The 12,897-nt window shown below is 46.3% G+C and overlaps 1 protein-coding gene across 7 annotated transcripts in view; it reads right to left on the bottom strand.

The window, feature by feature from the left end:
- The window catches only part of SLMAP (sarcolemma associated protein), a 1,535,859-nt gene that overhangs the window by 1,383,768 nt on the left and 139,194 nt on the right, over positions 1-12,897 (bottom strand). For all 7 annotated transcript variants that reach the window (XM_069643684.1, XM_069643683.1, XM_069643687.1 and 4 more), the window contains exon 4: positions 6,197-6,233. In XM_069643684.1, coding sequence (XP_069499785.1) covers positions 6,197-6,233 — 37 coding nt within the window. The remainder of the gene's footprint in view (positions 1-6,196; positions 6,234-12,897) is intronic.

The raw sequence follows: 12,897 nt of genomic DNA, 5'->3' as shown, positions 1-12,897 counted from the left end.
AGACAGATTGCTGAGAGATGACCACCACTCCAGGTCCACTCTCATGGAATCCGGAATCATTATCCGCATGGAATCCAGATCCACTGCCTGACGCCATGAATTCCGAAGAGCCATCTGGGTCCGTCTCATTTTGAGACGAGCAAGAGGAAGAGCCAGTACACACGAGGCCATGAGGCCCAGAAGCCTCTGGAACCACCAGGCCGACATGCTCTCCAACTGTGCAAACATCTGACACGTGGCCAACAGATCCGCCATTCTGTCCCCAGTCAGATACACTCTGCAGTCGATCGTGTTCCAACAAAAACCCAGGAAGATCAGGTCCTTTGAGACCGTCATGGAGGATTTCCACCAGTTCACAGACAGCCCAAGATGGAACAGGAGCTGAAGGAGAGACTGGAGGTTGCCCGCTGCTGCCAACGGACAAGGGCTGCGTAAGAGCCAGTCGTCCAAATAAGGATACACATGGATACCCTTATGAAGATAGGCCATAATCACGGACATCATCTTCGTGAAGACACGCGGCGTCGAGCTGAGACCAAAAGGAAGCAACCGAAACTGGAAGTGCTCATCTCCCAAAGAGAAGCAGAGGTATCTCCTGTGTGGATGCCAAATCAGGATATGCATGTACGCATCCTGAAGATCCACCACTCTGAGCCAATCGCCCATCTGCAAAGAGGAGCATATCTGGCCGGGCGTGATCATCTTGAATTTCTCTTGGGGTAGGAAAAGATTGAACTGGGAAAGGTCTAGGATGGTGCGCAGGCCAGCCTGGTTGGGTTTGGGGACCGTAAACAGCCGGGAGTAGAAGCCCTCCCCTCGCTCCACAAGGGGAACGGGTTCCACAGCTCCGAGGTCCAGAAGTTTCTGAACCTCGGCCTTGAGGGAGGGTGAGCCCGACAGCTGAAAAGGCAGGTTGAGGGGTGGGGTAAGGGGTAAAGGTAAGTGGATGCCCGCTCGAGCGACTGACCAGACCCATCTGTCTTCTGTGATGGTCTGCCACTCCTCCCAATGAAACGCAATGTGTCCTCCCACCGGGGTCTTGTGCAAGCGCAAAAACCCTCATTTGGCAGGCTTATCGGTGGCGGTGCCACCTGAACCTGGAGGAGGCTGAAGAGCGGGAAAAAAACCGCGTACGCTGTTGTCTACGGCAGTTATTCCCCGCAGGAGTATCCACTCTGCGTGATTTGCGGTCGAGGAAGCCCATAAAACCAGAGGAAGGTCGACTTTGCAACAACGGTCTCTGGGATTTGAAAGGAGCTTTAACCAGAACAGACAATGATTTAGCCGTCTGAGTGCTATCCTTGGTTCTGGTGAGCTCTACATCAGTAGAAGAGTGAAAAAGCTCCTTACCATCGAAAGGAAGGTCCGACACCTTGTCTTGCAATTCCTTAGAATATTTAGTGGCATGCAGCCACGCCTGCCGTGAGGTATCAACCCCAAGCATCAGGCCCCGAGCCGAGGTGTCTACGTGATGAGCCGCAGCCTCCAGGAGATCCTGGGCCAAGACCTTAGCATCAGAAAGGCCTCCTTTGAAGTCTTCCAGCTTGTTGACCGGGATGTGCTCCTCAAACTCCAACAGACCTTTACACATCCGCATGTTAACTCCCGCCAATATCAATTCGGCATTGGCCTGCCTGAGCTGCAAGGCCGAGTTGGCGAAGATTTTCCTCCCGAGGGAGTCGAGGAGCTTGTCCTCCTTTCCCAGATCCTGAGTAAGGAGGTTGTTGAAGAGGATGCTGCAGGCCTGGACTGTAAAGTGGCCGCAGCCACCACTGTGCAGGAGGGAGAGGAGGGAAGCTGACAAGACGACAGGGCCACCTCTTCCGAAGAATGCAGCCTGTACCTTGCGTCAATTTTTTTTATTGACAAAAAGTCCCGAGTGTGGCTTTTCCCAGACTCTTCGGACCTCGGCCAGAACGTCCATTTACAGGAACAGGCTGGTACGCTCCAAGGGAGACATGGTGAACGCCCCAGAAAGCACGCCCTCCTGCGGAGCGGGTGCCTCGGGCAACGGAACATCTAAGAAACTCATGTCCAGTACCCGGTCATGAAATGCTCTGATAGAGCGGGGAAGGTCCTTGTTGTCCTGATCGCCTTGAGGGTCCTCTGACAGGTCAGGATCCTACTGAGCCGTGTCAGGCACTGCCTTGTCCACTGGGGACAATGGTGGCAAAGGTGGGAGAGCGGGGGGGGGGGGAGGGCCCCACGGGCAAGGGAGGCACTGGCGGAACCACCGGAGGAACGAGTGGAGCCGGAGGCGCCGGTGGACATATCTCCTTGAAAAGCCCTTTGAAATATTCCCTCATGAGGTCGGTGCGCATAAGCGCTTGAAATTTGCCGAAAAAGGCATCCTCAGGAGATTGTTTAGAGAACTGAGGAGGCCTCATGAGGTGGACAAATCCAGGGACGTAACGGGGAAGGGTGCCACACCAACCCCTCCACCGATGTATCCACATAAATCAAAGGAGCCGCCCCCGCGGGCAACGAAACATTGTGCGGAAGAGGCATCCGGGCGTTCCAATCATAAACCGGCCGGTAAGGATGCGCACAAGGGACCTTAGGTTAACCCAAGAAACCGAGCCCTACACCAGAAGCCGATGGCCTAATTGTAGGGGTAGCACCTAAAATGGCTGCTGTGGTCGTGGCGGTAACAGGCGCCATTTTGTCCTTATCTGAGGGGAACTGCGGCACGTGAGGAAGCGAGGCTGGGGTCCCCGTCGATGGATCAGGGGTCTTAATCTTAGCCTTAACATAAGGAACCTCAGCCGAGCCAGTACTATGAGGCCTGGAATGATTTTGTGACATACCAACCGCGCCTTCAAAAGGAAGGACCTTGGCACTGCCAGTAAAAGAAGAACTTTGCTTCTTGCCCCCTCAACAGATCTGGTGTCACCACAAGAGCGGGAACGGTGCGCGTTCACCGACAAAGCCTTGACCGGCCTCTCAGAACTGTTGGTAGCTTTAGCCTCTGTACGAGGGACCTCGGACCCAGGCCCGGTAACAGCCTTTTCTGCGCGCACCTCGAACATCCGTTCAGTAACTACAAGCCCAGCCAAGGCCTCCGGGCGCACCCCGGTTTTGTTTTTGAGGGAAGCCGACAGAGAGGCCTCAGAGCGAACTCTGGTACCCCACGACTCAGTAGAACTAAGTTTACAAACAGCCCCCACAGGAGGGGCCTCGGAGCGTACTCCGGTGTTCACAGGCCCCTTACGGAGACCCTCAGAGAAAACTCAGGTAGAATTATTAGGCCCAACGGGCATCTCAGGGCAAACCCCGGTAACAGAGCGATCAACGCCCCTCTCGGATCGTGAGGAACCCGGGAAGGTATCCCCCGGTCGGGGTGCTCTGAAAAGTAAAGAACTTACCGGGCGTTTTTTCTTCTCGTCTATGAACGCCTGAAAATGCGAAGGAGGAGTTTGTCGGAACACCTCCTCCTACCGCTCCAACCGACAGGGAGTCACAGTAAAAACAGGAGTCCCAATGGTGTTCCGGAACCAAACACTCAACAAAGAGGATGGGGATCCGCCCTCGTGAAGCGACGGTGACACGATGAACAATCTGGAAAGTCTAATTTGAAAGACAGAGAGACTAGTAAACGAACGCCAGCGAGAGCCAGAGAGGGAAAAAAGGGAAGAAAATCTTCTGAGGATGCAAGTGCGTCTGGCCCCGATCGAGCGGAGAAAAGGACTGATGGGCGATGCGCGGGGCAGAGCCAAGGTGGGCGGGATTACGACCGCGTGCCAGGCCCCGCGCAAGAAAGAGAGGAGGGACACATTTTAGAAAAAAATGTGGATACTTTTTACAAAGTGCTCCGGTCCCGTCCCACAGGACAGATAGATGTCCACAAGTATGGAGAAAAGGGGACGGGACGTAGGAGTATTGTTTTCACGTGCATAGTGTGGGAGCTCCAAAAATCAAACAGTCAAAACAAAGTCTATATAGATGCACTTCACATAGGAAAAGGAGCAGAAGCCCCAGCACAAGTCGACACGTTTTTCCATTGTAGACGTGATCCGTGAAGCACTGGAAGTGCTGGGTGCCAGAAGCGCAAGCAGGGAGGGCGTTACAACCTGTGCACAAGCCGGTCCTAGAAAGCTAACAGCTGGCCAGGGAAACCTCAACCGCTACAACCCAAACACCAGAAATACTTAGACTGGAGTACAGATAGGAAAGACGAGCTCTTCAGGTCGACACGTAAATGGCAATGAAAGAGACTTCAATTCACAAACCAAGTTATGACTCAGACAGCAAAATCCACCAAACATCAGAAAGACTCCGCGCAAATTATGAATAGAGCTAAGAAAATAGTAGCTGCAGAAGCCCAATAAAGCCTTAAATTAAGCTCAACATGCTGCTGCTTGATCGAACGTGTGGTAAGTTTATTTAGCTAGGTCACCTTTGTTGTAACCACCTTATGCAGCGGCTGGATTCACCGCACGCCAATGGTGCCGTATGATCTGCCCACTGCAGGATACCCTGAAAGCAACTGCTTGGACACACACTGCCTGCACCTGCTCAATTAGAAACCTGACTGCAAGCCCGGTGCATTCCATGCCCTCTGGCTGATCTGTATCAACCGCCGCTCACTCGCTCTACACTCTCCTCCGGCTGCACGGTCTCACTAGAGGAGCGGCCCTCACGATGTGGTAGCTATACGTGTCAAGCCGCACTGAGGAGCAGGTTACGCTTGAGTGAAGCACCTTCAATTGTTTTACATCTGCTGCTGTGTGTATTGAGGAATGCCAGAATGTCTGCTAAATTCAAATCAATCTTGCATGCGGCAGCATCAGCTGTACATGAAATTAGTACATACCAAGCTACTGCTAAAGGAGGAGGAGAAGGAGGTTCAAGCCAATGTCTCCTGGGCTCAATGGAAAGAAGTGAAGATTACTTGCACAGATGATCCTGGAGAGAAGCAGTGTTTTGGAGAAAGAAGAGCCAGGAGATAACCGTGCAGGAAACGTGATGTTCTGGAAAAACACTACCACCCATTGAATCAGAATTATTATGAGATGAAGATTAAAACCCATCGGAATTTAACTCCAAAAAAAGATAGTAGAAATCACTGATACAGAGGAGAACAATGCCGCTGATAAAGATCAGAGAAAAAAGCTACTGTAAGTCAACCCATCAGTACGTCCATGGCTGCTTCCGCTAGGACCAGCACACTGCTACCGTCAGTCAGTTGAGGGTAGTAGGAAAAACCTTGCCTACCATGACACACCCAAATGTGGAACAGTTTTAAACTGGACAAAGAAACACCTCACTAGCTCAACTCGGCGCAAGAAAAATATGTACTGGTTCATGGATTAACTTGATTAGCATATTGTTGCAGCAATAGTATGACTACACAAGATCTGAAATGCAGCCCCCCCCACCCGACCGGCAGCCAATCATCTTACAACACCTGTGCAAACAATGTTCTGGATACAGAATCCTACTCTGGTTTCTACAGCAAAAACTCTTTGAACTAGGTCAGTGTGATGGAGGCTTTTGAGGAACTTTGGTAGTTCGGCCACAAACAAGAGTGTGGGTGGGTACAAGTTGAGTGTGGTGTGTGTAATAAATGTACTTTTAAAAAAAACAATGTCTTCCCAATTGCATGGATCGAAGTTGGGATTTGTTGACCAGGAGCAAAAAGCAGATCCTGGGTATCCAGCATGATCAGTTCGGCAGGAGCCATCTCTGGGGAACCAGGAGCTAAGATTACGCAGCAAATCTAACTTTGAGCAAGATGTAAACTCTAACTTTGCGTTCATTTCATGTTATCCAATATGCTAAAAATGTCCCTTAAGTGTATTCTTTATTGTAATTTATATACATCTCCAAACATACATAGTTAATATCACATAGCTAGGTCTGTATGACAACTTGTCTCAGGAGTCAAAAGTGGTTTCAAGCCAACTAGCCTCCCCTTGGCTATAACCAGGAGCTAATAGCACTCAGCTGCTTGCAATTTTCAACCCTGAAATTGCTCCCATACATCCCTTTCCCCAATACTCAAAACCCAGGTTTAGATCAGTTAACTAACCAAGTACTAAAATATGTGAGAAATGCTGTTGGCATCAGTAAATACATTTTCATTGATATGATATAGCATGCCATTACTTAGTAAACGCTACCTTAATTATATATTAGTCACTATACCTTAAATTACAGAGCTTGGTGCAGAAACTAAACATGCACTGTATCTTACCTTGTCAACAGGACTTGGCAACGGTGCCTGGATGACGCTAATAAAAGAAGAAAGTGTCAAACGATCAATCTTTCATTTGTTTAGGCAAATGGTATATACAATTCTAAGTTTAAGGAGCCATGGTTCAAAGCTCCAAATAGCATTCAGTTTTTTTTATTTTACTTTCACATCACGTTGTACAGGGAATAAAATGGGAAATATCATTGCCTATCACCGCCCAATTATATTCTACCCATCTTAAAAAATAAATCTACAATAAAGCAGTTTTAAATGTAACACCTTAAGAAACCCTATCTTACTTCTGGAGAAGGCAGTTCATTACAACAGTTCACATATATTCACTAGTTATGTACCTGAATGTCCGAAATACACTTGCTCTTTATAATGCATTGGGATATTATTGCAATCAAATGTGCAAGACAATAACTTCTCTGGAAAAGTTCAATCTTGACAGAAAAATACACTCTGTATAATTCCAATGTTCTTTGTACTAGCACGCTCTTCTTCAAACAAGTTGGGAGTACCGAAACTGGTCTCCAAAATATACATTTTTCTGGAAATGCCAGAGATATTGTTTAGTGAATAGTAATAACCTCCCATTACCTTATAACTTGAAGTCACAAGATCAAACTCATCACAGATACCCATCTTTAATTGTTTTAACTTGCTCAATCTTGAATTATTTTAGACTGGTCAATCATCTAGTTCACACTGTAAAGTTATTGTCTAGAAACACATACAATACAGCATGCACTTACAAACAGGCACAGATTCGGGAAGGGCAACAGTGGTCATGGGGTCACATACAGGCTAATATGCCTCAATCACAAATAAAATTATGCACAGAGAGGCAGAGTTCAACAAAGCAGAAAATCAACTAAGAAGCTGTAGGGAGGTTAAACCTTTTAGCATGGTGTCCACAGATATTTCATGGCTCTCTTTTGAATATTGTCTGACACTTTCTGGACTGTTTAAAGCCACACATTGTCTTTCACCACCCTATCTTTGCTCAACCTTATTTCATGTTCCTGCCGGTTCCCTGGGCTCTCAATCACCGTTACTTAGATCTGTCCCACCTTCTGTGCAATCTCATTTCTGTTGTTGTTAAAACCTTTATTAAGCGTAAGCCGTTTCAATTGAAAATAACAAAAAAACATTTTTGACATCAAGACATAGGTTACAAGGATTTACTTTAAAATCAATGTTCAAAGAACTTGTTTTAAAAAAAAAATGAACTGTTCTAAAAAGTCATATGCATCGGTGGATATTATTAATCATTGCCTTGGGCCATTCATTGAAAAAGACTTATTTCTTCTTGGCCACGTTCTATGGATATATTTACATACAAAATAAGCCACATTCAGGTCCGTAGACTGCTTACACAGCAGCATAGCAACCCTGGCTCTTAAAACACTGTGCATACAAAACAGGGGCATAAAATAAGTTACTTTAAAATGTTTCGCACAGTAATACAATATGTGCCATTGTTTCCACTCCCTTGTCACAAAGTAGTCACATTGTGTTTTCTGTCCCAGCCCAACTTTTAGTGTGATCTTGCACTGGAAGGGAGTCAGGGTGTAGATGCATATTCAAAGCACAAGCATATGCTGAGCTTAGTATATCCAAATAGCTTTCATAGCGCTGTTAATGTTTCAGGGCCAAATAACTCCGGCCCATCACCAAGACAATGGCGACTGCCAACACTGAACACCTACCTAGAGAAGGCTTCTTTCACCCTGGATATAGCATGACCAACAATTTGCCAAGGATTTTCCCAATATACCAAGACCCAACCGGGCTACCCATTCTTTAACGTGAACCAGCCACAGAAACTTTTGCCAGCCCCCCAAAGCTAGCACACGACCCAGGGCCTCACGGTGGTACTTTGTTTCCCCACACCCTAACCCAGTAAAATACAAGCTTTACTCCTCAATCAGTGGAAGGTAGCACTCCATGAGAGCGGGACTTCTTGAGGTACTTAATGGGAGTATGAGAAGTGCTTTCAGAAATGTATTTTCAGACCTCCTCAGTAGTGTTGTGTCTGCATAGCCACATATTTCGGCCCCTACATGGCTGCTGCCTTTGAAAACCGGATTCCCAGGTGATCATACCACTCCACCCGCTCTATAGTGCAGCTTTTCACTTGCGGTTTTAATGGTTTTATCTTTGCCTTATTTGGTGAGAAAACCATTGACTTGGAAGAGTTAATTTCTAAGCCCAACTCAGCATATTCATTTTGAAATACAGCCAGGGCCCGTCGCAGTCCCATCGGCGATGCGACAACAGGACTGCATCGTCTGTGAAATAAAGAACCTGGATGGCGTCTCCTACCCCCATCTTTGAGGGGGTCCACTTTCACCTCCAATAGCCTCACTATTATTGAGTTGATGGAGACAGAATAGAATGGGGGCAAGAACGGAAACCTGACACATGCCCCTAGCCATTACAAACGGACCTGTGGTCCCCCCCCACACCCAATACCCATCAAATGGCAGCCCTATTCTTTCCATAAAACAGTTCGATCGGGGCCATCAATTTGTAGAGGAGGTCCCAGACATGGCCTGCACCCCTGCCCCCTATTTTGAGGTACCAGGAGCGTACTCGCCAAGGTATGTGACGTATGAGGAGCAAATGAACAAACAGAGCTGCACTGGGACTCTGCCCAGTGTACATCAGAAGAGCCGTACCTGTTGAAGCACCCATAATCAGACAGCCATGGGCTGCACGATACCCTCTTAGACAACCATACCAGCAGCTGAGACGAAATGAAGAGTACCTACAGATGGTCCACGAAGAGACCCAAAAAGCCTTAAGGGAAGGCCAGTGGAAATGACAAGGGCCTGGACAGCCTCGCGGATGAATGAAAACGACTATCAAGGATAGCACGGCTATCAAGAATAGCACGCCAATGCGAGCAGCTATGGAAAATAGATGTAATGGACACAGGATAAGAGACAAGGTTGAAACGTAAGAAAACGTTGCTATGAGGCAAGATGGAAGTAGCCAACCCGTTAACACATGTAAATAGGCTTGGAACGAAAGAAGCTAAGAAAACGATATTGCTTGCAATGCTTAGTAGAAGAATAGAGCGGCAAGCGCCCACCATATATTTACCTCAATAAGGCACGTTATACAAGTGCGACTCCATTTTGTAAAGCAGAAGTATGCCCAGGCGGTCAGAGACCTAACAGGCCAGGTTTCATATCCCAGCCAAAGCCAGGAGAAAAGAGCGGAATCGAAACTCCAAGAGCAGCTCATGCCTGGGAATTCGAGGTCAACCCAAGGAAGGGGTGAGAGCGGCAACGCTAGAGAATCGAAACTTCAGAGCATACCAGCCTGCCCCGTGAAGGTCAAGGTAAGGGGGACCCAAGCAGGTGGCGAGGCTGAAGAAGAATCAAATATACAAAAAGCTGGAAACTGAAGTAGATTCACGGTGAACAGACATGTGACCAGTCAGGCGCGAAGAGTTACCAACGTCTGATGTCACCCAGATCCAAGGAGGCCATAACTTCTCCAGCTAAGAGGCTACAGTTTCGAGGCCATGCCCAGCCAACTAATTGACACATAGCTCAAAAGCACTGATTAATGGAAGGGAGGCAGGGTGAATCTTGGGACACTAGGCACCTGGTTGTCCAGTCTGCATGCTGCTAATTAAAATGGAGATTTATGGCTAGGGGTGTAACCCACCCAATCACAATGGACCATGTAATCTAAGATCCTATAGACACTATAACCAATAGGACGTTGGTCATGTCTATCACGCGTGATGTAGAGCAATGGGCGTAGACGCCCACCCGATAAGAGTTATCCAATCCGCATGCTCTATTACCATATACAGATATAGCACCTATACTTAAGTTACCTTTCCTAACCAATTATATTGCATGACAAACTTGTCTAGTTAGATATCAATGATGACGAGTTTTGAGCATAAAAGTTTGTTTGAATGAAGTTCGCGGATGTTGGAGCGAGACAGGTGATCACAACTATGCTGATTTCCAATTGTTTCCTTGTTTGATGGACTTGTCATTAAACAGACTTCCCTTTGCCAAACTACTGAGTCCTCATTATTGAGTCGTGTTGGTGTAAGTGATTCCTGCACCCCCATTCCTCACGTGGTGCAGCTATCTTGTTTTACAGATACTAGAGGGTGAGCACTGACCTATGGGCCCGTCAGAGGAAACCCCGCCCTCTTGTACAAATTCCTCAGGGATTTTTTTGGCCCATAACACAGCCCATAGAAAGTTTCTTGGCACACTATCCAAAGTGGCCTCTAGGTACACAAGGACCCCACACAAGTTAGTTTTAATAATCCTTAGATGTTTTTGAATAACTAGGTGGAACCTAAAACCCTGATCAACTGTGCCTTTTCCTGCTTCAAAGCCGGCCTGTAGATCTCATTTCTGCTCTTTTTCCCGAATCACTTCAAAATATTGGACTTTCTTCCTCTTTCCATTTGCTCTTCCTCTAGCTTTTCTACTTTCCGTTTCTCTCTCTCGGCACACTTAAGCTTCTCAAATAATATGTTCTCACTTTTCAGATATTTTGCCTATTTTGTACTGCTCATTGTTGAGTGCTTCGGCAAAAGCATTAAAATTCATGACGTCTAGAAGAACAACAATTTCTACCATGTACTTGTTGCTGCATTGTCATTATGCTATGGGCATTATTAATAATCAGTGGAGAGGCAGAGTTGTGGATAATCTCGATCCAATACAAGTTGAAAGTGCTTGGGTACACCAGCTCCCACATGAGCAATGGTCACCTCTGAGGGATCAAACTAGGCAAATGAATGGGACTAGGCTTCAGGCACTCTCACTAGACATTAGAACATCTAATATGTTGTCCCTCAGTCCAAGACTGAGCTAGCAGAATTATTTCTGTGACACAACTGATTATGTTTGTGGCGATGGCACACTATGGGTTTTTGTGGTGATTCAGTGCTAATCTCTCATCAAAAATCTTTTGGGTGTTTGGAAAATTTAAAAGGTGATCACTGGCTGTGAAGGATCCCCTAACCTAGGTCCTGCAGGTCCTTGCATCCCCGGCTATGGTTCCAACCTCTGGTCAATCAAAGCCTTGGCACTTCTGCATGGCTGAGCAAATATGAACTTCCTTTCAAACCAGCATATCTGCAGACGTTGAAGAGGGCATACAAGGGTATGCCCTATTGAATAACAAGGAAATGCATAGTAGTTAAACAGAAAGCAGCTATACATCAGTGACATCCATCATATTGCTTATAAGTTGAACAAGCTACTGACACAACATGCATCATCCCTATTTTGGCCCCAAAATATCCCCAAGTACTTTATGTTTGATAGATGGAAAGAAAAGACTTCCATGTAAAAATTGATAGTTTACACTGTGCCGCTATCAAGAGGCTCAGAACTCCAATGTACACACACATCTGCAGGTTCGGTTAACTGCACACGAGACACATGGCAAACGGCACCAACTACTTTGGTAGACAAAGGTCCATAATGTCAGTTGTTGGGTCTGGCTAGTTTAGCATCGTTCGGAGCACCTCCACTTTACCATAATGGATCCAGAGAGGCAAGATGGATTATTCTCAATAGTGAAACTATTTCAATCGCACAGTCTAGTGTGAGGGGTCAGAACTGAGACAGACACAAAGTTGGGTTATGCTCAACGTCAGTCATTTAATTAAACAGAAATGGGTTGAAAAACCCCTCACCAGCCCTATTCAAGAGAAATCGCTCAAACCAAAACAAAAACAATACTGAAAGATCTTTGTCAAGTAACTGGCAACTGAAAAAGCGGTCCTTGTGTCCAAAACATTCTAAGCTGACGCTCGCACTAGAATTAAAATGGTGCAAGTAAATGTCATTGACCCAATATCAGCAAAATGTTTTCACAACCAAAAATGTAAAGATTATTCCAACACCACCCTTGGATCCAGAGGACATAGTTCTTCCCATGGATTGTTTTGCAGGATGGCAAAAAGTGTCTTTTTCCAACATTTCCCTGGTGTCTTTTTATAGGGTTTACAAAGTTCTTGTTCAAACCAAACATTCAATAACCGTCTTGCTTTGGCTCTTCTTGGACTTTTGTGGATTGCCTGGTATACTCCCATGCCAGGTATCTTCCCCCTATGGAATATGTTTATCCACACCAATGCGCCACACTGCACCCCTTTGCCAATGGGGAAAGAAAACTGACACAAATGGAGGCGATAACCCCCATGCGCACTAAATCTGCAAAATTGTGCATGGTTCATAAACCACAAAAGAGCTGCACACCCTGTCACACACACACAGGCAAAGTTGGTGTAAAAACAGAAATCACTGCTGTCACCCATCATCTGTCACCTGTCACATCAATCAATGCAACAGAAGTGGGCTAAAATCCGAAAATGCCCTTAAATACAGCTTCCTAATCAATGGCAACCTTCAAAGGGCTGTTTTGGCGCTAAATTCAGTAATTTCCCAGCAAATTATTGAAAGGAAAGTGTGCTGAAATCAGATTCTCCAGCGCAGTCAGAGGAATCCATGCCTCGCTGACTGACAGCTGCTTCAGAAATTTAGCTGTCAAACCCAGTTTAGATGTGTTTATGTTTCTTGATTAAAATGGCAAAATTCACCTATTTAAAGCACGTTTGTTAAGTGCTAATTATTTAAGTGTCCGAATCCCTTATAAACTGTGCTTGTATTTTATATGTGAAATGAAGACTTTAATGA

Source organism: Ambystoma mexicanum, chromosome 2p (genome assembly GCF_040938575.1).
Source record: "Ambystoma mexicanum isolate Mex_15411 chromosome 2p, UKY_AmexF1_1, whole genome shotgun sequence".
Classification (NCBI taxonomy): Eukaryota; Metazoa; Chordata; class Amphibia; order Caudata; family Ambystomatidae; genus Ambystoma; species Ambystoma mexicanum.
This window is presented reverse-complemented; position numbering and strand designations above follow the sequence as displayed.